Below are 23,559 nucleotides of genomic sequence, written 5' to 3'. Positions count from 1 at the left end.
GTATTATGTTTTTTTAGGTAGTATAGTGTGTAAACCCTATTCATAACACTTAGACTATTCAATAGTCTAAGTGTGAGAAGTACGGGGTTTACTATTCTGGCGCATGTGTTTTTGTTTATGTGTTTTATTTTTGTGTGCATGTTAGCTCACACTTAGCCTACTACGTAGCCTAAGTGTGAGGAGTTTTTGTCTATATGTGTTTGTGTTTGTTGGGTTCTGCTTAGGTTTTAAAATTCTCCCACTTAGCCTATTATATAGTCTAAGTGTGAGAAGTTTTTAGTAGAAGCATGTGTTTTCTTGTTTGGTACGTCTGTGTGTCAGTCATACTAGCCATTACCTTTTCCACTTCATAGCCTTATCTGAGGGCAGACACTTGTGAAGTGGGAGAGGGATGCAATGGCCAGTATGACATATATATATTGTTTAGTGTTTGTGTTAGTTTCTTTCTAGGTCTAGTTTTTAGGTCTGTTATAGTGTTGATTGGGCTTAAAACTCAACTGCCTCGAACTGGCGGTGAGGGGAATTGAAGGAGATAGGACATGCTGAAAAATAGAAACCACCCCCTTTAGTATCTCCTAGTCAGTATAGATAATGTGAGTATGAGAGAAAAGCCAATCCTTAGAGCCAAACACAAAAGCCCTCTTAAAATGTGAGTTAAAAGCCTAAAGTGGAACCACTTTCCACTAATTCTGAAAAGAAAAGAGTGGCTGCCACATGATGTCTAGGGTAAGGTGACCGCGTGTAGCAAGACCTGAAGGCCTTAAACCACCCTTAGAACCCATTTTCTAGCCATATATACCCAGATATAACCCACTAGCCACTGGAACTGTGTGTGTGCAAGGCATAAGGGAAGAAGGCAACTGTCCAACAGGACATACAAGAAGAAAACCAACTGGAAGAAATAGAGAGGCAAGGAGAAAATGACCAGGAAGTCATTCCAGGCCCCAAAAAATAAGAAGGAATAAGGGTGGCGAAGCCACAAAAAGAAAGGAGAAAAATGGGAAGAAAATGGTCGGAAACACTTGACCGCAAAAAATTTTTGAGAAGGAATAAGGGTGGAGAAGCCACAAGACGCTACTGACCAGTTGGAGACCAATATCAGAAAATGTCTAGCCGTAAGAAGTATCAGCCGAAAGCTCAAATGCACACAGTTCTCCCACATCAAAATAAAGTAGTAGTTTTGAACCTTAGAGCCTTAGGAACATCCACCCCAAACACTACAACCCAATAGCCCCATTACAAGCCTTAAGCCCTTTAGGAGCTGCACGTGGAATCCGAGTCCAAAGCACCCGTGGTTTAGCATATTGAGAGAAAACGGTCCTAACATCCCCGGTGAGGAATGAGTGACTGAGCAAATCCAGTGTTTGGCCGCGAGTATGGGTGATCTTGACGAGCAGAGGTACTGATTGGGAAGGAAAAGGGGGGCGGCGGAAGTTCAAGGCTGCTTAAGGCCGGATTGCACCTCATCCCAAGGGGAGGGATAGTTGAAAATATAGCCCGATTGATGCGTTTAATGTGTTTAAGTGTTTTCTTTTGTCTTTTATGTGTGTTTGTCGTTGTTTATGTGTTTTTCTTTGTGTCAAGTTTAGTGTCTAGGTAAGGATAGAGTCGATCAGGGTGTAACCAGGCTAGAATTCGACTTATTGCTTTTTGTTTGTTCCTCACGCTTGAGGACAAGCATGTGGTAAGTGCGAGCAGTTTGATAAGTCGTATTCTAGGCCTTAGTTACTGGTCAGTATAATGTGCATAATTGGAATATATCTACAAACAGTTGCTAAAGTGTGCAGGGAAAGTGTTCTAGCCAGTATGGAAATGTTCGGATAATTCAGGTGAAAAGGTCGTCAGTAGGGTGCAATACTGACCAGGATGCATGCCAAAAAGGCTCGAGATAGAGAAGAATGATAGATGGAAAAATCAGCCAAAGAAAGGGGCAAAAGAGTCATTTCATGAAGAGAGTCTACCCTAAAAATCAAGGGAGGTCTCCCTATAAAAGGAAGCCACTTGGAGAGAGAATCATGATCAATTAGTTCATCAACTCCTACGCTTAGTTAGAAATCTCTCTTCGGTAGATCAATCCTTCAGTATTATCCTTCATATTCTCGTTCCTCGTCATAACCATGGTCACCTGAAGCTCATCAGTTTGCCGGAGTTCCACATCCTCTTGTTCCAGTCAGCGTGTTTCGTAGTGTTAACAGTTTCATCGCCCGGAGTGGCAAAACAATCTTTACTTGGTTTTTTAGTTAATCGCACTTTGTTTTCTTACGTTGGATCTATTGCATTTTCAATACTTTCTGACTTTGAAGTACTGTGGTTAAGATCCGAACGTTTTTATGCTATGAAGTTGTTTCTGAGCATCGGTTCCTGTTTGATTCTATTTCTTTCTGCCTAGATAGCTTATATCTAACTGCTTCGGTAATTTTAAGGTATTGCAAGCATGTTTTCATTTCCGAATTGATAGATCTGAGTTCATGAGTTTATTCTGCTGTTAGATTCTAGATCTGAAATGGTTAAGTGTGAAAGTCTAGTTTACGTGACTTCTGCCACCTTGCATGTCACCCAGTAAGCGTAATGTCAGTTTCGTTAGTTTAATCTTCTGATTTGGAGTTTAATTTGTTATATCTATGTTTTCGAAGTTGTTAATCTGCATTTCTTATCTACAATTCTGGGTTTGTTGATCTGATCTAATTCTTGTTGATGAAGATAACATCCACATCTAAGTTTGGGACCACTTTTGCTTTTTAGTTACTTTATGCTTTTGTCCTTTATTTCTCTCTACCTTTTCTGCTGGTACCCTACACATCTGTCAGTCAAGTCACCTAACTACCACTTTTTCTCTAATATTCCGTTTAGCCTTTTATAGTAACCCTGTACCACCCACCTAATTTCTGAAACATAATGTCCCCTACTCTCACGTACACAGCTGCTTATCAATCATCTCTCACACCTCCTAGTCAGTAGAGTACCACATTAATTTCCAGTCTAGTTAGAATCTCAACCCTAACCGTGGTAGCTAACCAACCCTTCCAGAATATCACCAGAATATCAACAGACGGCACCTTACTGCAACCAGTGCTCCAAGTTTCATGTTGGGGAGTGCAGAGTCGGAGGCATCCGATGCTTCGCTTGTGGTGGAAACGGACACATGTCTCGAGAGTGTCCCAACAATAAATGAGGAATGAGGAATGAGGAATGGACAAGGACAGAGGCAACCGTAACCGATCCGACAAGTGTCCCTACAACAGGCAAGGGCATATGCTTTGAGAGGAAATCAACGGCAGGAGCAGCAAGCCAACAAGGGCAAAGATAACTTGGCAGGTATGGGCAAGCTCCAGCAACTACCTATTATCATGCTATTTGATACGGGTGCGTCGCACTCTTTTATTTTGATGTCATGTGTGAATGCCTTAGAACTCTCTACTGCTAAACGTGATTCGGGTTTGAGTGTGTCTTCACCTGTTGGAGGTCTGATTGATATTTCACAAACTTGCTCGAACGTAGAGTTTGTGTTAGGAGAGTTAGGAGTAGTAGCTCGACTTTTGCACGTTATGCCTTTCGAGAACATCGACATAATTTTAGGAATGTATTGGCTTGCCAAGAATCACGAGACGATCCACTGCAAAGAGAGACAGATTTCTTTCTAAGCCCCTGGCGATGAGCCGACTATCTCGTATGGGATTTCCATAATCTCTGCATTGCAAGCAACCACGATGATCAGAAAAGGGTGTCCGGCGTATCTTGTGTACTTAAATGGAGAGAAGAAGAAGGACTTGAAGGTGGAAGACGTGGCCGTAGTACGAGACTTTCCTGACGTATTTCCCGAAACTTTGCCTGGACCTCCGCCCGACAGGCAAGTGGAGTTTACCATTGATTTGGAACCTGGATCTGCGCCAGTATCGAAAGCACCTTACCGAATGGCCCCTAAGGAGTTGGCTGAATTGGAGATTCAGTTGCAAGAACTGCTAGATTTGGGATTCATTCGACCTAGTGTGTCACCGTGGGGAGTGCCTGTGTTGTTCGTGAAGAAAAAGGATGGAACGATGAGGAAGTGCATCGACTATCGTGAGCTCAACAAGTTGACCTTGAAGAATAAGTACCCACTGCCAAGGATCGATGATTTATTTGACCAACTTCGAGGAGCTGGCGTATTTTCAAAGATGGACTTGAGGTCGGGATATCATAAACTAAAGGTCCGACGAGAGGATGTGCCTAAGACTGCTTTTCACACTCGTTATGGCCATTATGAGTTTGTCGTGATGCTATTTGGACTGACTAACGCCCCGGCAGTATTCATGGACTTGATGAATCGAGTTTTCCATGAGTATCTCGATAAGTTTGTGTTAGTCTTCATAGACGATGTGTTGGTATACTCGAAGAACGAGGAGGAGCATGGATGGCACCTGCGAACGGTGTTGGAAACGTTGCGGAAGGAAAAGTTATATGCCAAGTTTAGTAAGTGTGAGTTCTAGTTGAATAAAGTGAACTTTCTTGGTCATATAGTGACGGCTAATGGAATACAAGTGGACCCAGCAAAGGTCGAGGCTGTGCAAAATTGGAAGTCGTCGAAAATTCCTAGTGAAATTCGCAGTTTCTTGGGATTGGTGGGATACTACCGACGTTTCATCGAGGGATTCTCTAAGATCGCGAGACCGATGACGCAACTATTGAAGAAAGGAATCAAGATAGTTTGGACGCCGGAATGTGAGGTGAATTTTCAACTGTTGAAGGAGAAATCGACTACAGCACCAGTCCTAGCGGTACTAGAACCCGACAAGGACTTCGCCGTCTATACTGACGCGTCGAAAGTGGGACTAGGATGCGTGTTGATGCAAGATGGGAAGGTGATAGCATATGCTTCCCGGCAATTGAGGCCGAATGAGCTGAACTTTCCGACTCATGATTTAGAGCTAGCAGCAGTAGTGCACGCACTAAAGATTTGGAGACATCATCTCTATGGAGTGAGATGTGAGATTTTTACTGACCATAAGAGTCTCAAGTACTTCTTCGAGCAGAAAGAGTTGAACATGCGACAACGACGTTGGCTAGAGATCGTGAAGGATTATGATTGCGGTATTCACTATCACCCGGGAAAGGCGAACGTGGTAGCCGATGCTTTGAGTAGGAAGAACCAACCACAACTGGCTTCTTTTCTAAATCAAGAGGAAGCGTTGATCCGCGAGTTCGATAGGATGCAATTGGAGATAGTGAAAGCGCCCGAGACAGTAGGAGGAAGAATAACGAAGCTAGTGATTGAGTCAGACGTAACAACCAAGATCATAGAAGCTCAACGACGTGATGAGAAGTTGGAAGAGTCACGTGCGAAGGTGAGAACCGAAAAGCATGACCACTTTCGTGAGGAGACGAACAATGCTTTGACATTCGATGGGTGATTGTATGTGCCGAACGATGAGGCGCTTGAAGATGAGATTTTGAGTGAGGCACACGACACACCTTACACTGCTCACCCTGGAAGCACGAAGATGTATCGAGACTTGAAGTAACATTTTTGGTGGAACGGAATAAAAGAAGACGTAGCATCGTTTGTGGAGCGATGTCTAGCTTGTCAACAAGTGAAGGCCTTACACCAACGGCCAAATGGGAAATTGCAACCGCTCGAGATTCCCAAACGGAAGTGGGAGCATATAGCCATGGACTTCGTGACGAGCTTACCAAAGTCCCAAAAGGGGAACACTGCGATTTGGGTGATCATCGATCGACTCACTAATAGCACGCACTTCTTACCGATTAGAATCACCTATGGATCGGACAAGTTAGATTGTACGTTTGCATGGTGTGCCAAAGACCTTTGTATCTGATCGCGATACGAAGTTCACGTCAAAATTTTGGATGAGTTTGCAACGGGAGCTAGGCATGAAATTGAACTTTAGCACTGCTTATCACTCGCAATCGGACGGGCAGTCGGAGAGAACGATTCAAACACTTGAAGATATGCTATGAGCCGTTGTCCTAGACCGCAGAGAAAGTTGGGAAATTGTTCTGCCATTGGTTGAATTCGCCTACAACAATAGCTATCAAGCGACGATCGATATGGCACCGTATGAAGCCCTGTATGGCAGGAAGTGTCGATCCCCTCTCTACTGGGATGTGGTTGGTGAAAGAAGGATGTTAGGACCCGACACTATCAAGGAGATGACTGAAATTGTGCATCAAATCCATGCGAGGATCAAAGAAGCTCAAGATAGACAGAAGTCGTATGCCGACGTGCGCCGAACGGAAATTAAATTCGGTGTTGGTGACAAACTCTTCTTGAAAGTATCCCCGATGAGAGGAGTTGTGAGGTTTGGAGTGAAGGGCAAATTGAAACCGAGTTTTGTAGGACCGTACGAGATCGTTGATGAAGTAGGTCCTGTAGCGTACCGCTTGGCGTTACCTCCTAGTTTTGGGAATGTGCACAACGTGTTCCATGTGTCGCAGTTACGCAAGTACGTGTTTGATCTCAAGCATGTGATTCATCAAGAAGAAGTGGTCCTGACCCCTGACATGAGCTACGAGGAGAGACCCGAAGCGATCCTAGATCGAAAGGTTCAAGAGTTGCGAAACAAGTCAATAGCATCCGTGAAAGTGTTGTGGAAACACCATGGTCCCGAGGAAGCGACGTAGGAGTTAGAAGATAGGATGAAAGAGAAGTACCCCGAATTGTTTATGTGAGACGACCAAATTTCAGGATGAAATTTCTGTTAAGAAGGGAAGGATGTAGCACCCCGAAAATTGCGACTTTTGTTTTCTTTAATGTGGTTGTCGATTTGGAATTTCATTCATGGAATTTAATTTCCATGTGTTTGAGTTAACGATGTGAGTTTTAATTGTTGTGAGTTATGTGGAATAATGTACTATATTTTCCAATGTGGGAAATTAATTAAATAGGATCATGCATTTTGTTCTAGCCATTTTATATGGAATTTTCGGCCCCTTCAAATTATTGGAATTAATATTTTCTTTTTTAGATTTAATTATTTATTTTGGGATATTTATCCAAATTAAATCCAATCCAAATTATCCCTAATTTATTCTACATGATTTTCGACCCTTAGCCTATTCCTTGGAGATTTTCGAAAATCCCCTATTAATTAGGAGGATGAATTATTTTTATAGATTTATTTGGTACCTTGTTTAATTTCATTCTTGGATTTAAAATCCAATTAAATCTAACCATATTTTGTCCAATCCCTCCATATCCTATTTTAATTAGGATTTGACTCTTTCCTTCTTTAAGGCCTATAATTTTTGCCCCATATACCTATAAATTTCCTTGGGGAATTAATTTATTTGTTACCTATTTTGTGGGAATCTTTTTCTACAAAAAATTACCAAATTTAAATCATATTCCTATTTTATTGGAGGATTTAAATAATTTCCTTGCTACTCCCTAAAGTACACCCCCCCTGTTCCATACTAGGAGATTTTAAATTATCTCGTTACCTTATTTAGGAAATACCCAATATCTTTTTACCAAATTTGTGAATATATTTCTCTCCATGTAAATACCAAATCAATTCCCTTGCTAATTAAATGGCAAATTTCGAGAACCCCTTCCCCTTTTTCACACGCCTATTTTCTTTTAAATTGTGGGATTTATTCATTGAACTCTATTTTATTCCTCCACAGTTATAATTATTTTATTTAAGTGTGGGATTAATCCTAGAATATAAAAAGGGAGAAACCCTAACCCTAGTCCCCATTCACACGTTTTTCCTCCCTCTCCCTCTCTCCCACACGCCTCCCTCCCTCTCTTCACCCTCTCCACAAATCCTTCACCAATTCCTTGTTCTTGCATCATTTTGGAGTTGGAAACTCAAGATTCATCGAAGAATCGCATCATTCGTCATTCCTACCGATTGTTTTTGCAAGAGAAAGGTATACTTGAATCATCTTTCTCATTCTTACCATTGAATCCATGTGTCTTGATCCTCTCATGCATATAGTGAGTGTAGAAATCGTAGACCTAAAAATTAATCTGTTGGGAAGGATGTTTGCATGAGAAAGTATGTGTATGTGCGTGTATGTATGTGTGTGTGTGAGTTTGTGGATGATTCATTGGTGAATGCTATGTGTAAATATGAGGTCATGGTTGTGAGGTCATTTTTCAAGCAAGAATATGTGTTGAAAGTATGAATAGGTATGTGTGGATGAATGATAGACAAACCCTAGTTTGTAAATGTTGAGCATAAAAACTGTGGTGTTCGGACAGTAGGTTCCGACGAGTGTTTGACCGACCAAACGATCTTATTTTGGCACAAATTTTTAACTGAGTGAAGTTTTAGGTGTCTTCTGTGTTGTGTCAAAAGTTCAGCCTCAATTGATGAAAGATAAAGTTTTAACGAATTTTTCAATTGAACTATGCAGTCCTGCCAGAATTTGTGTTCTCGTCCAGTGAGTTCGTTTTTTATTTGACCGACCTAAAGAAGTGATTTTGGTGTGAAATTTTAACTGGATAAACCTTGATGTGTCTACTGTGTGGTGACCAAATTTAGGGTCATATGAGGTTGGATGGATTTTTAATGATTTTTACAAAAAGACTACGCTGTTCTGCCAGATTCTGGTTTTGTTGAATGAACTTTGTTGACAAGTTTGAGTGAATTACATGATACATATGTGAATAAGGAACGTATCGTATGATGTGGTTATGTGTTGCACGTTGAGGTATGCTTGAGTGTTCGTTTCGTTTAAATTGATGAACGTTGGGATGGACAACATAAGAAAACGATGGAAGAAACGATAGGGCATGCATGACAAATGTATTGATGGAAAGACTGATTGTGTTATGGTGTTGACAAGGATTGTGGTGCGTACGTGGGTACAAAGAGCAAGGGTTGAAGTAAAGTTGTGAATTGTGTATAAGCAAGCGAGGTGGGCTTTCTTTTACTAAACTGCTTTTACGTTTCAAAATTGTGATATTGGAGTTATAAGGGTGGTTTAAAGTGTTATGTCATGCCATGGTTGTTTTGATGTTGAGATTGTTGCCTGATGCCTAGTTCGTTTGAGCTTGCTCCGTTAGGCTATAGGGCTATGTGTGAATCGAATTCGGGTCTGAGAAGGGCCGCAAACCCTATCAGGCTGTGTACACTGGTGGGATCGGGAGCCGTCCTTGCTAGTCGGCCGGTCTCGTGGGCGAACAGTGTGGCCACACTTTCGTCGCACTGTGGAAAGATGATGTGATTGTTGGATTGTTGAGAAAGTGGGGAGATTGATTGTCTGGTCAGACTATGAAACTGTTTTTGTGATACTCGAGTTCACTGTGGTATGGATGACATAACTGTTATAAAATGTTTTCGGCATGAGCCCACTGAGTATACCAAGTACTCAGCCCTGCATATGTTTTCCCTATGTGCAGGTTGAGCGGGATGTTGCGGCGGATGTTGAGTCGAGCTTTAGGAATTCCCGGATGCGTCGTGTCTTCATACATGAGCGTCATCCTATGACTCTCCTTTGATACTTGTTTTCCGCTGCCTTATTTGAAACTATTTTTTTTCAGTCTTCTGCATTACTCTATACAGTTTTATGTCACTAAGTACTTTGAGACATTTATCCGCTGCTTAACAATTTTGTAGACTAAAACACTTTCTCTTGAAGTTAATTGAGTTTTCATATTAAATGTTATTCTTTATCGTTTCCCCATAGTCATGAGTTCCCCGTCTTTACTATCCTTAGTAAGGGCGGTCGTGACACTACGAGTTTGAGATGCTTCTACTCGATAGGATGAAAGTTGTTTCATCTTCAGATACATAATGTCAATTCGTATTTGGTCTTGTAGAAAAATGGATACCTCGAATTCACTTGAACAAGACAATAATCTGCTTTCTTGTAACCTTTGTTAGTATTATTAGTGTTAATTTATTTTTATACTGTAATAGTAAGAATTTGCTCTCACAATGCTATAATATTTCTAATAACCGGTACATTTGCCATTCTTATGTATCACATGAAAATATTTAATACTTGCACTAAAAACAGACTCCATATATTTCTATATGACCATTATATTGTAAATGGAACTGTCCAGTATAATAAATAATCACAAACAAGTTTGTACAACTTGAGAGGTTTTAGACCTCGAGGCTGTAATGTGGTCACGCTAGCAAAAAAATAATTGGTCAGATTAATATGGTAGGTTGTTAATGTGTGATTTGATATTAAAAGGGGGCCATTCTTATGTATCACATGAAAATATTTAATACTTGCACTACTTTTTAAAATTGTGGGTGACATTTAATTTTTGTCTATAAATACATGTTACTTCATTGCGAAATTATATTTTCAGTGCAAGCATTCGATAAATTTCAATATTGCATTCAATTCCAGCAGCCGACGAAGAGAATTCTCCTACGATGGTCAATGGAGAATAAGGTGGTGGAGATATAGTCCTTTGAGAGAGACAAAAGGCGAAGAGCCGAAGACACGAGTCAAAAGTTATGGAGGCTTATGAGAGAAGGTGAAAGGAGAATAACACATTTAACTCCTATTCAATACTCTTTGTTTGTTTAGGGTTTACGATTTAGGGTAGATAGACGAATAAGGTTTTTATTAATGTTAGTTTGTTTTATTTTGTATTAGTTTTCTTTTAGTTTTTCCAGTCTTAGCTATAATAGTTCTTTTTTTTACAAATTAAGAAATCACATATGTTGTCTATCTATAATATACTAAATAATGCTTTGCATATTCATCTCCAACTTCGTCACTTCCATATTTTCCATGCAAAGAAAACACTCAAAGTCAATGAAATGGCAAAATGAAGCAAAATAGACAAAGAACATAAAATACACATTGTTTTTGGCAGATTGTATACTATTTTTGTGCTATTCTTATTGTTTTAATGTTACGGCTGTTTACGGATAAGTTTTTTTATAACTTACGAACTATTGTTTTATTGTTCTAATTTTTAAGTTTTATTAGTAATATTTATATATGTATTTTTTTTATTGTTTTATAGTTCATATTTTTATCTTGTTATGGCGATATCATTGTTCTACTAATGTTTTTTAGTTGTATATTAAATATTTTATACTGATTTCATATTGACAAGATTTTAGTATTAAAGTGTGTATGTTGCTAAGAACGATATTTTTCTATGTTGTAGCGACCTCCACATAAGTATTGTAATTAAAAATTATTTCCATGTTGGTTTAGTTTCAAGGTTATTTAATTTTATGTTTATTACTATTATTCAACATACGGTTAGCATATACATTTTTTTATTTTTTAATCTTACGTGATGTTGTTGTTATTTATTTTATTAAATTTATTCACAATGACATATCAATAGAAAGAATTTATTTTAAGTCTACGCATAGCGCTGGGGTTAACACTAGTTCTAGTAGGGGTGTGTTATATTGCTAATATTTTAAATTGTTAACTCTGCTAACTCATCAATGCAGTGTATTTAAAATGTAACACTGTGATATTAAAATGTCAACACATAATATTAACATAGTATATTCAAATGTCAACAAAATTATGTATTGACATTTTAGTAGCATCGTGTTCACATTTTTAATACATTGTGTTGATGAGTTAACAATTTTTAAAAAAATAGCAATTGATCATACCCCAATTCTGGTAATAGTCTAGTTGTGAATTAGATTTATTTGTTTATAATTCACAACCAACAACACAATACGTCATGATTTATATTTTAACTTACATTTACCATAAACCTATTTCGAAAATCTGATCTTATATTTAAGAAAATCAACCATACAAAATACCACGAATCATCTGAAAAAAAATATTCCATCTGTCTCTTAAAAAAATCACATTTACCATTTTGGGATGTCCATTAAAAAATGGATCAATTCTATTTAACGAAACTTTTTTCTCTCTAATGAGATGGGTCTCATTCTCCACTAAGAGCATCTTCAAGGAGAGAAGATATATAGACAAGGTATATCATGTATTTACCTTTTTAAAAAGTGAAATCTACCCTTCTAAAAAGCAACATATTTCAAAGGAAAAAGGTATATAGAAAGGTAAATTATATTTAAAAAATAAAATAATAGTATAAAATGTATTAAAAAACATAAAAGTGTAATACCTTCTCAAATACATTTTTCCTTGGAGGATGGTTTTTCATGTAAAGAAGGCAAATATGGTAGTTAAAAGATTGAGTAAAGGCGAACACTGGTCCTGAACATATGCTCATTTTACGATTTTGGTCCTAGACATTATCTTTTGAATTTTTGGATCCCAAACATTTCAACTCGGATCACAATTGGTCCAAAGTTAACTTTTCCGTCAAATTTTAATGGTCAATGTTTTTAATCCTGATTTTGACCAAATTAAGTTGTTAAATATGATTACTAACTCCCTAATTATATCTTTAACAATTTTAATAAGTTATCATTTAAAATACAAAAATATAATATTAAAAAAGAAAATGAGAAATTCAAAACAACAACATCAATCGCTGAGGGGAATTTCCACCATCGCTCCACCTCATTTCCACCAACGGAGAAATTTTCCGTCCCATGGGAATTTCTCGAATTTGGTCGTCAATCGGCGGCCGTGCCACAACAACAACAGGAAGACGTCTCCCCAATCCGACAAGAGAAAATCTAACAAAACAAATGGAGCGACCTACGGGGCAATGCGCGGCGGAAGGAAGGCGGCGGGGTGAGGATTCTGCGGAGGGGCCAATAGCTGAGCTGCATAACTGCCAAATTGAACGGCAGTGAAGCGACGTATGTTTCTCCGCCGGCGGCAGATGATATAACGGTGGGACGGATGAGGCCAGAAAGGATGCCACTGCCGCTTCTCAACATTTATGCCGGATCTGCGTTTTTCAAAATCGGGATTAAAAACGTTGACCGTTAAAATTTGACGGAAAAGTTAACTTTGGACCGATTGTGATCCGAGTCGAAATGTTTGGGATCCAAAAATTCAAAAAATAATTTCTAGGGCCAAAATCGTAAAATGGGTATATGTTCAGGACCAGTTTTGGCCTTTACTCTAATAAGATTTTACCTCGCCATTGATGGGGAGGTAAAGATAACTCTTTAGAAATGGGAACATGTATAAATTTAGGCATGCTCAAACTGAACCGAACCGGCGGTTAACCGCCGGTTCATAACCCCAAATCGGAGCCGGAAGTGGCGTTTCAAACCGGGGGACGGTTTAGTTCAGGTTCAAGAATTAGAGAAACTGGAACCGGCGGTTCAATAGTTCAAGTAGGTTTTTCGACTAGGTCCTAGGCTTTTCAGGTGTAGTGTTGCAGAAAAATGGTAAGAAACCGTGGACTAAACCGCCGGTTCAGCCTTGAACCGCCGGTTCCGGCGGTAAACCGGCTGAAATTTCAAATTTCAATTTTTTTAAAATCTGTTTTTTCCCAATTTTTCTCCTATAAATACCACATTCCCCATCATTTCTACTCACCCCATTCTTGTGTTGACAATGATTTCTCTTCTCAATCTCTATTTTCTACTCTCATTCTCATACTTCAATTTCAATATGTCTTCTTCTTGAAATTTACAAGTGTATTTAAATTTATTGTTTAAGACTTCAAGTCTTTTGTAAATTGTAATTGTTGTAACTTGTAGTCTCATTTAAATTTACATCAATAAAAATACAAAATTTTCATCGTTATTGTTTGAATTTTATTTACACACATGTCATAGATAAATAAAGACTAAAATGCAAAAATAAAAAATAAAAATTTGAACCGCCGAACCGGCACGGAACCGCCGGTTTTGGCTAAAAACCGGCGGTTCTGAATTGTCGCAGGAACCGGCGGTTTTTTGAACTGGAATCGGAACCGCCAAGACCCTTGGCGGGCCAGTTCAGTTTCATGAATATTTTGAACCGTGAACTGCCGGTTCCGAACCGGAACCTCGAAACCGGCAGTTTTTGAACCGTATGCATACCTAGGTATAATACCTTCTCAAATACCTCTCCCTTGGAGAATGATTTTTCATGAAAAAAAGCTAAAATGGTAGTTATATTTGTTTATCTCTCCATTTACCTCTCCCCTTGGAGATACTCTAAAAATACTTTAATCAATTTTTCTGTATACCTCTTTCTTACTTTATCAATTACGTATTAAAATTTGTATGGTTTTATCTATTTTTTAGGAATGAATATAGTATAATACATCACTTCGAAAATTAAATGACGGCAATGCTGCCCACCATCAACACAAATTAAATTGTTATATAGAATATCACTTTTTTCTGCTTTCCCTGATTCGAGTTCAAACTTAGTTTGCAAAAGTAGAGGTTTTTAAATTGAAAAGGAACAGCATTACAACTTGAACTTACATGACTCTCTTCTTTCAGATACACTCTCAGATATACCTCTTCCAAACTAGAAATAAAAATTACTGTCTTCTTCTTTCAAACCATACATCTGTGAGATATGAGGAGATTTAAATTAGTACTCATTTTATCCCATTAAAAATGAAACGTTTTTCTTTTAATATTATCTCATTTAAAGTGAGACGTTTCCTATAATGGAAATTAAAGAACATCATCTTCACTTTTTTCTCGTTCTTCATTAATTCACAAAACAACATTGCATAAAATCATATGCCCAGAACTAAATGTTTCATATGTTTATTGGGACGAAGGGAGTACCTATTTTGGAATTTGGTTTTGTTCACATCTCTTCACATTCTTGAAATACCCAGATGTAGGTTGCATAGCTGGATTTCTTGCAAAATTCGGCAATGGGAGAGATCGATTTTGTAGAAACACAAAGGCTAGAAAAGGAATAAATGTTAGTCGTGGGCACATATTGTTTTGTCGGAGGGGAGAGGCGGAGACAGAGAATCGCGGCACAATCCATATCTGACTAAGTCTTGGATGAAGTTGTGGATATAATATGTCCATCCGAACACGTACAATCTGTCTATCCGAACACGCACTATATAGATGAAGCAGTAGTAAAACGATTCTCCTCCAACTATTCGGTTAAGAGTTCAAGTTATCACCGAAATAACTAGGGAACCAGTATTATAAATTTTTTTAAAAAGGAACAAGTCTATCGACTAATTAATTCATAAATTCATTTGATTCAAAGAAAACTGCCAAAGCCTGTTTCAACTTAATTGACCCATAATGCAGAAGCCTCGTTGTATATCTATTAAAATAATAGAATATTTTCATCTGTGATTTTGTTAAACAAAATTATTATCCAAATTGAAATTAGGTTACAATGGTAACTTTTAATTATGTAACGTCTTTCGAAAATAGTAAGTAGATAGTAATACACAATAACACAAAGCAGTAGTCTTATCTTAAAGAACCGGCTATATTAAATATATTATCATGTTTATTATGTTTTTTTTTTCAATTTGAACATTGGGGAGTATCCGGTTTCTCAGGTTACACTTTGTTGCCATGGTCTTTAATTCGTCTAACTTCCGATTGGATCAGATATTATTGTGCTAACAACGATCACGTCACATGGTCGGACTATCTAGATGCCGTTAACGCTTCGATCCAGATTGTTATCAGAATTATGTAGGCGTATTGGCAAAGTTACAACACACGTGAATGGCCCGGCATTTGAGCGCATCGGTGGTCTAGACATCGCTATTGTTGCTATGTTTATCTGAGGTTTAAGGCAAGCACGCTCACAAGTGCCGTCCCACAAGTGTGACATCTTTTAGGGGCAGGAGGGAGTGTTAAAAAAAATTCTCCATTTACTTACTTAACTTTCCATACTTTCCGAGCATGCTTATACTTCCCACTATCCCGCAATAAATGAAACACTTTTATTATAATGAGATTTAAAAAATTGATATTTAAAAAATTCGTGAAGAGAGAAAAAAATATTAGAGAAAACAAAATAAAGAAGTGAAGAGAGAATAAAATATGAGAGGATAAAAAATGAGTGGAAGGGGAATAAAAGAGATGAAAGATATTACTCACTCAGTCCGTCACTAGGAGTCCCATTTGAGTTCGTCATAGATTTTAAGAAATAAGGAAAGTGGGTGGAAAAATGTAGTGGAATGTGTGACTCATTTTTATATATTACTTCCTCCATCCCAAAAGCACTATTTCCTTTTTAGTCCGTCCCACAAAAATATGCATTTTATATTTTTGGAAACTATTTTTCTGTCTAATGAGGTGAGACTCATTCTCCAGTAACAATACTTAATTACTTTTTCCTTTTATCTCTATCTTACTTTATCAATTGTGCATTAAAACTCGTGTCAAACCCAAAGTGCATATTCTTTTAGGACGGAGGGAGTAGTTATTTTAATAAAATATGAGTGCTATAAGTTAGTAGAATATGAGTTTTACCTATCATTTATAGTAAAAGTAAACCGGGACTCCTAATGACAGGCACTAAACGGTAAACCAGAACTCAGTATATTTTTCTAAAAAGGGAAATGGCTCACTTAAGGTAGAACATCTCAAAAAGTAAACTAACTCACTTATTGTGGGGTTGAAGAAATATATTTTATCTAAACTACACATTAACTCATAGTAATATACTCCCTCCGTCCCAGCTAATATGACACATTGCTTAGTCGGCACGGGAATTTAGGAGTTGTTGGGTATTAAATGGAGAGAGAAAGAGAGTGGAATATTTAATTGGAGAGAGAAAAAAGTGGTTGAGTGTATTAATTGAAGAGAGAGAGTTATCAAAAATAGGAATGTCATTTTTTTTCAGTATGCATGACATCAAAATTATGACAAACCATATTATCTTTCCAGTATGGCAACTCAAAAAATACTCTTTTTTTCCAACTGAAAAGCTTTGGGTTATCTTTAACTAGCTTACCATATTTCATAGTAAAGTCTTTCAGTTCATCCATCACCATATTGTCAGATAGTTGTTGCGGTGCTTCTCCATACTAAACTGTGCCATCGAAGAGTCGTCTATTCTTCCGAAACATGCGTTCTTTAGGCAGGAATTTTCGATGCCCCATGTAACAATACTTTCCACCATGTTTCAGTCTAATAGAATGTGTTTCTTTGTTACATACCGGACATGCATATTCACCTTGGGTACTCCATCCGGATAAATAGGCATATCCTGAAAAATCACTGATTGTCCACAACAATGAAGAGCGTAGCTGAAAATTTTGCTTTTTGGATGCGTCATACGTTTCAACTCCTACTTCCCACAAATCCTTTAGATCAGCAATAAGTGATTGCCAATAAATATCAATATTTTGTGTAGGAGCTGATGGACCAGGTATCGGTAGTGATAATATAAAATAACACTCTTTTATGCACATCCATGGAGGAAGGTTATATGGAAACAATATGACAGGCCACATGCTATGTGACACACTTATATTTTTGAAGGGATTAATTCCATCTGACGTTAATCTCAATCGAACATTGCGAGATTCTTCGGCAAAATCAGGGTGCAAACTATCAAATGTGCTCCATGTTGGGGAATCGGCGGGATGTCTCATATACCCATCCTTCGTACGACTTTCAGCATGCCATCTCATATGAGATGTCATTTTTGAAGACATGAACTACCTTTGCAACCTTGGTTTGAGTGAAAAATGCCACAACACCTTTTGGGCAACCTTTTTTTTCTCACCCGTGGGATCTTTATCAGTAATACACCATCTAGGCTTGTGGCATGTGTCACATGAAGTTTTATTTTCATTCAACCCCCAATATAGAGTGCAATCATTTGGGCAAGCATCCTAGCTTTTTCATCAATTTAGCAGCCTCATAATAAGACTTCGGTAGACCAACCATGGCATCAGAAAAAGTATCTCTTAGTAAGTCCAATAGCATATCAAATACCTTATTATTCAATCTCCCAAGACACTTTAAATGCAACAAACGGATTATGAATCATAGTTTTGAGAATTTAGCACATCCTTCATATAACGGTTGCTGTGACTCATCAATCAATCTATAGAACTCTCTTGCTTGCCCATTAGAAATTTCAGAATCCATTTGGGAATTAGTACCGTCCGCATATCCATCTTCATTTGGAACTCCAAAGACGTCATGAACTAAACCCTGCATATCATCATCGCCTAAAGCATCTACATTATTATGTTGGTTTTCACACCTAGAAGCAAGAATAGTAGGAAGTTCTCCATGAGCTATCCAATCTTCGTATCTAGGAATAAATCCATCAACTGTCAAATGTTGATACGCCTCGTCACTACTAACAAATATTCCCATTTGGCAGCGTTTGCATGGACACATTATCTTATCATTTATGCTTGCATTGCGTAAAGCGTAATCTAAGAAGTATTGAAGTCCATTTTGGTATTCATCCGTTACTCTTGACTTTGTCATCCAATTTTTATCCATATTAATAAATTCCTACCAAACCTATATAGATCATAAATTAAGGTAGACAATTTAGTCAATAAGAGAATGAATAGTCATATAAAATGTCAAACAACATGAGATAAACATATTAATTTTGTAATATTAATTGTGCTAAATTCACAAACAAGTCATATGTAATAGAAAAAAAAATGTTCAAAAGCGTTTCCTGATCGATATCAAACTAAACAAAAATGTCAAATTAAAAGCAAGCTTTATTGTACCTTGATCAACCATTCAACCACTTTGTCTTTATTTGATTATACAATAGTTAATTGTGACTGAGAAACTCTTATGCAATAAAAAGTGGTAGAAATAAAAATTAATTTATGGAAATTCTTACAAAAAAAAGCTATAAAACCAAAAATTAATTAAGAAGGACATATGATGATGAGTTTACCTGAGAGAGAAGACAAAGCGCGACGAGAGATTGATTTCTTTCGACTCAAATAGAATTGGCAGATGTGGAGAACGATAGAGCAGTAGGGGAGAGAGACAAGAACGGTGCGGGTGATGAAGAGAGCTGATATTCGACCCAAAGTGCATATTCTTTGAGGACGGAGGGAGTATAAAAGTAGGACTTACATTCCACAACTTTTTCTACTCATTTTTATTAACAAGGTCAAACAATTTCTTCAAACCCGCACGGATCAAATATTAGACATTTAATGCGAACCGGAGAAAGTAATTTTTTTCGACCAACAACCGAGATCATAAATTTATAAGCGACGTAAGTGAACCCCACTTAGTACATTATATAATGATCTCACTTTCGTCATCAACTATACTAAACAATTCAATGAATATCATATCGAGAGACTAATCATAGATATGAAAATCGAGGTGAAGTGGTGCGGCCGGCGGCAGAGACTCCGGCGGCCTGCCTGTGGAGTTCCAGTGTAGACTTGGTGGTGCCGAATTTCCACACCCCCAGCGTCTACTTCTACCGCCCCACCGCCGCGGTAGACACAACAGCAATGAGGGCGGCCCTCGGCCGCGCATTGGTGCCGTTCTACCCCATGGCGGGGAGGCTTAAGGTTGATGAGGACGGTCGGATTGAGATTGATTGTAACGCTGAGGGCGTGCTGTTTGTGGAGGCCGAGGCCGACGGTGCGGTGGATGATTACGGTGATTTTGCTCCGAGTTTAGAGCTCTCCCGCCTCATTCCGCTGGTGGATTACTCTCAGGGAATATCCGCATTCCCTCTTCTCGTGGCGCAGGTGTGTTAATTGGTCTCATTTTTTTTAATGAAAACACTTCCTCCAATGGAAAAGTTTTGAATAAACAATACTCTCTTCGTTTCACCATTTCTGAATCACTTTTTATACTGCCTTCGTCCCCTATTAATTGTCCACTTTGGTTTCGGCACGGGTTTTAAAAAATGTAAAAGAAAGTAAGTTAAAAAGTTAGTTGAATATGAGTCTCATTTTATTAATTAGTTATATAATAAAATGTGAGTAAAATAAGTTAGTGGAATGTGAGGCCTACTTACCATTTATAGTAAAAGTAAAAGTGGACAATTAATGGGGACGAACAAAAATGACAAAAATGGACAAATAATGGGGGACAGAGAGAGTATCATATTATAAATGAGTTATTAATTCTTATTTTAACAAAAATTATACTTTTCCTGCCACTTATTTTATTTGTCTTCACTTTTTAATTTTTCTCTTATACTTTATTTTCGTTTCACTTAATTCTTTAAATATCAATTTTTTAAATTGTGTGTCTAAAAGAAATGTGTCAGCTTATGACAAAATGAAGAGATAATAATACTGAGCGTCCACAAAGTTGCCAGTCCCACAGTGACATTTTATTATATACACTTATAGAAAATAATACTCTCTCTGTCTTTTAATATATGTCTCACTTTGACTCGATACGAGTTTTAAAAAATATAAAAGAAAGTAGATTAAAGAAGTTAATGGTACGTGAGTCCTATTCTTATATATTACTCCCTCCGTCCCTTAAATTTTGTCACACTTTAACCGGACAGGATTTTAAGAAAAGTAATGAAAATTGAGTTGAAAAGTTAGTTTTATACCCCCTCTGTCCCAAGTTACTTGTGTCGTTTTCCATTTTGGGTTGTCCCAAATTACTTGATTCATTTCTCTTGTTGGTTAAAAATAAAACATTTAATCACACCTACTTTATTCTTTCTCTTTAACTTTACTTTCTCTTCTCTCTTTTACTTTATTCTCTCATCTACTCTATTTTACTTTATTTAAATCACTAAACACAACTTTCTTAAATCTCGTGCCGAAAAGAAACGCATCAAGTAACGTGGGATTGAGGGAGTAGTAAAATGTGAGTTGAAATGAGTTAGTGGAATATGGAGTCCACTACTGAAAATGATAAAAAAGTGAAATGTGACAAATTTTGTGGGATGAACGAAAATAGAAAAATGTGACAAAATTTAAGGGACAGAGGGAGCAGTTTTATAATAAAGGGTGAGTGAAAAGAGTTAGTAGAATGTGAGGTCTATTACCTAAAGTAGTAAAAGTGAAATGGGATAATTAATAAGAGTCAAATGAAAATGGAAAATTAGGACTAATAATAAGGGGCGGAGGGAGTATAATGAATCAATGGTTGATTTTTTATGATAATCATAGTCCCACCAATTCTAAAAGGATTAAGCTTTTAATTTAATATTTAAATTTAAAATAATTCTCTTCAAATAAGAATTACTCCATCCGTTCCATAGTAGTTGAGGCATCTCTTTTCGGCACAGAGATTATGAAAAATGAGTGTAATGTATTAAATAAAAAGATATTGAAGTAGGTGAGAGGAAAAAGTAGAGAATAAAGTAAGAGAGAGGGAAAAGTAAGTGAGAAAAAATGTGTTGACTTTTACTAAAAAGAGAAATGACTCCACTACTATGGAACGTACCAAAATAGTAAAATGACTCTACTACCTTAAAACGGAGGATGTATAATTTTATTTTCTAAAAATATTAATATCACATCCTTAGAGCCATGCGCAGGTCTTAAAAAAAACATACTCCAAATGGAGGGTTTTACAAATACTTACTTTTAAGGTGAAGAAATGCAATGTTCGGTTTGTTTATTCGAACTTTAAGTTCATGCAATAATATTAAATCCAAGTTTTTGATAATAAAATAAACTTGTCCTTGCACTTTAAATAATTTTTTTAATTAAATCAAGAAGGTACACTAAAAGAACTGACATAATTTATATAAAAAAGTAGATATTTATCACAATAAACTTAATTAAGTCAAACCATAGACACCCTCCATACAATAGACACCCTCCATGCATCATGATTAAGTGTCGTAAGTTTCCTTTTTTTATCTACAATTAAGTGTTTCATTTGTTTTTTATTATTTTTGGCAAAAGACTTCACATTTTCACTAACTCATCACGTTCATATTTTATTTTAAAACTAATACTTCACTAAATTAAGTTAAATGAGATAGTAGAATGTATGGTCAATTATTAAAACTCGTGACGAAATCAAATATGACTCCTAATGACTGACAAAATAAGTATTTCTTAAAACTTGTGTCAAACTCAAATGGGACTTCTAATGACTGGCGGAGAGAGTATCTTATATCGAAGTTTCTTCCATTCCCTAGTGAAATTGACCATGCTTAATTTATATCAGTATATTGAAGTCCCTTCCCCGGTGAAATTGACCACCGAAAACGTCTTGATTAACAATTTTGTTGGAATATTACTCTTTTTATCTTCCATTAAGTGTTTGCTTTTACTTTTATCATAAATGGTAAATAGACCTTATATTCCAATAACTTATCCACTCACATTTTATTATAAAACTAATGTAAAAGTGAGACTCACAGTTCACTAAGATTTTCAATTCACTTTTCTTTTACTACAAAAAACTCGCTAATTAGTGATGGAATTATCCGTCACTAATTAGCGAAATTTAGGCACTTAACATGATTAGTGGCAGAATAGGTATTGGCAGGTGCGTCATTAAAAAACTTGTCACTATAAACCTTTAGTGACGGATTTGTAAGTCAATATCCACTCAATAACGGAAAACATAAATGTTAAGTTAGTATTAGAGACGGAATAATCTGTCACTAAATAGTGACTAACGATTTTCAGTCATTTTATCTGCCGCTAATTCTTGAGCTAACTGTCGCCGTCACTATTCCGTCACTAATTAGCATTTTTTTGTAATGTTTTACATTTCTTAAAACCTATGTCGGAAAAAAAGTGGACACGACTAAGGGAATATATCATAATCTAGACTATAGTGAATATTGTTTATATAATGATTGTGTGAATAACAATTCAAAGTTGGTTATTATACATACAGGTGACATTTTTCAAATCTGGTGGAGTCTCCTTAGGTGTGGGAATACATCACCGTGTGGCAGACGGATATTCCGGGCTTCACTTCATCAACACATGGTCTGATATGGCTCGGGGGCTAGACATGACCCTCCCGCCATTCATAGATCGGACCCTTCTCCGGATGCGCAACTCCCCTCGGCCCCAATTCGAGCACATCGAGTACCATCCCCCACCGGCCATGAAGATTACAACAACTCATCGAGGTAAGGATGAGCTAGTGGTTTCGATATTCGAGCTAGTGGTTTCGATATTCAAGCTAGCGCGCCAACTACTGAATGCTCTGAAAACCAAGTCCAAGGAGGAGGGCGACTTGGTGAATTATAGCTCCTATGAACTATTATCGGCCTACATATGGCGTTGCGCCTGCAAGGCGCGCGCTCTACCACATGACCAACTCACAAAGCTATACACCGCAGTAGAGGGGCGGTCAAGGCTCCAGCCCCCGCTCCCTCCTGGTTACTTTGGCAATGTCATCTTCAATGCTACGCCAGTAGCCTTGGCAGGGGACCTGGAGTCTAAGCCCCTCTGCTACGGCGCTAGTAAGATCCATAATGGATTGGCCAGAATGGATAATGACTACTTGAGGTCGGCTCTGGATTACTTGGAGATCCAGCCCGACCTCACCCAACTTGTTCGGGGGCCCCACACCTATTGCTGCCCTAACCTCGGGATAACCAGCTGGGTGAGGCTCCCGGTCCACGATGCTGATTTTGGCTGGGGAAGGCCCATCTTTATGGGGCCCGGTGGCATAGCGTACGAAGGTCTGGCCTATGTTTTGCCTAGTCCGACCAACGACGGGAGCCTATCCGTAGCCATTTCCTTGCAGGCGGACCATATGAAGGTCTTTGAGAAAGTGCTCTATCAGATTTGAATTGCCAATGTATAACTTATGTTTATCATCTTTAAGGATTTTATTTCTATGCTTCAATTCCATTTTGGTGTTTAATTCT

General features: G+C 37.6%; 1 protein-coding gene across 1 annotated transcript; it reads left to right on the top strand.

Annotated features, from left to right (window-relative positions):
• Positions 1-18,998: 18,998 nt before the first annotated feature.
• On the top strand, positions 18,999-23,559 carry LOC121802957 (shikimate O-hydroxycinnamoyltransferase-like). The gene is made up of 2 exons (XM_042202653.1): positions 18,999-19,486; positions 22,572-23,559. The coding sequence occupies exons 1-2, from the start codon at positions 19,244-19,246 to the stop codon at positions 23,478-23,480; spliced, it is 1,152 nt and encodes a 383-aa protein (XP_042058587.1). The 5' UTR covers positions 18,999-19,243; the 3' UTR covers positions 23,481-23,559.

The sequence above is a fragment of the Salvia splendens genome, chromosome 5, assembly GCF_004379255.2.
Source record: "Salvia splendens isolate huo1 chromosome 5, SspV2, whole genome shotgun sequence".
Lineage (NCBI taxonomy): Eukaryota > Viridiplantae > Streptophyta > Magnoliopsida > Lamiales > Lamiaceae > Salvia > Salvia splendens.
Note: the sequence above shows the minus strand (reverse complement) of the source record. Positions and strands in the feature narration are given on the sequence as shown.

Bases quoted from the DNA above. Each gene is read 5' to 3' on its own strand.
- LOC121802957 (XM_042202653.1), top strand. From the start codon at position 19,244: ATGAGGGCGGCCCTCGGCCGCGCATTGGTGCCGTTCTACCCCATGGCG. The intron at 19,487-22,571 runs GTGTGTTAATTG...TTATACATACAG, and splicing joins TCCCTCTTCTCGTGGCGCAG to GTGACATTTTTCAAATCTGG.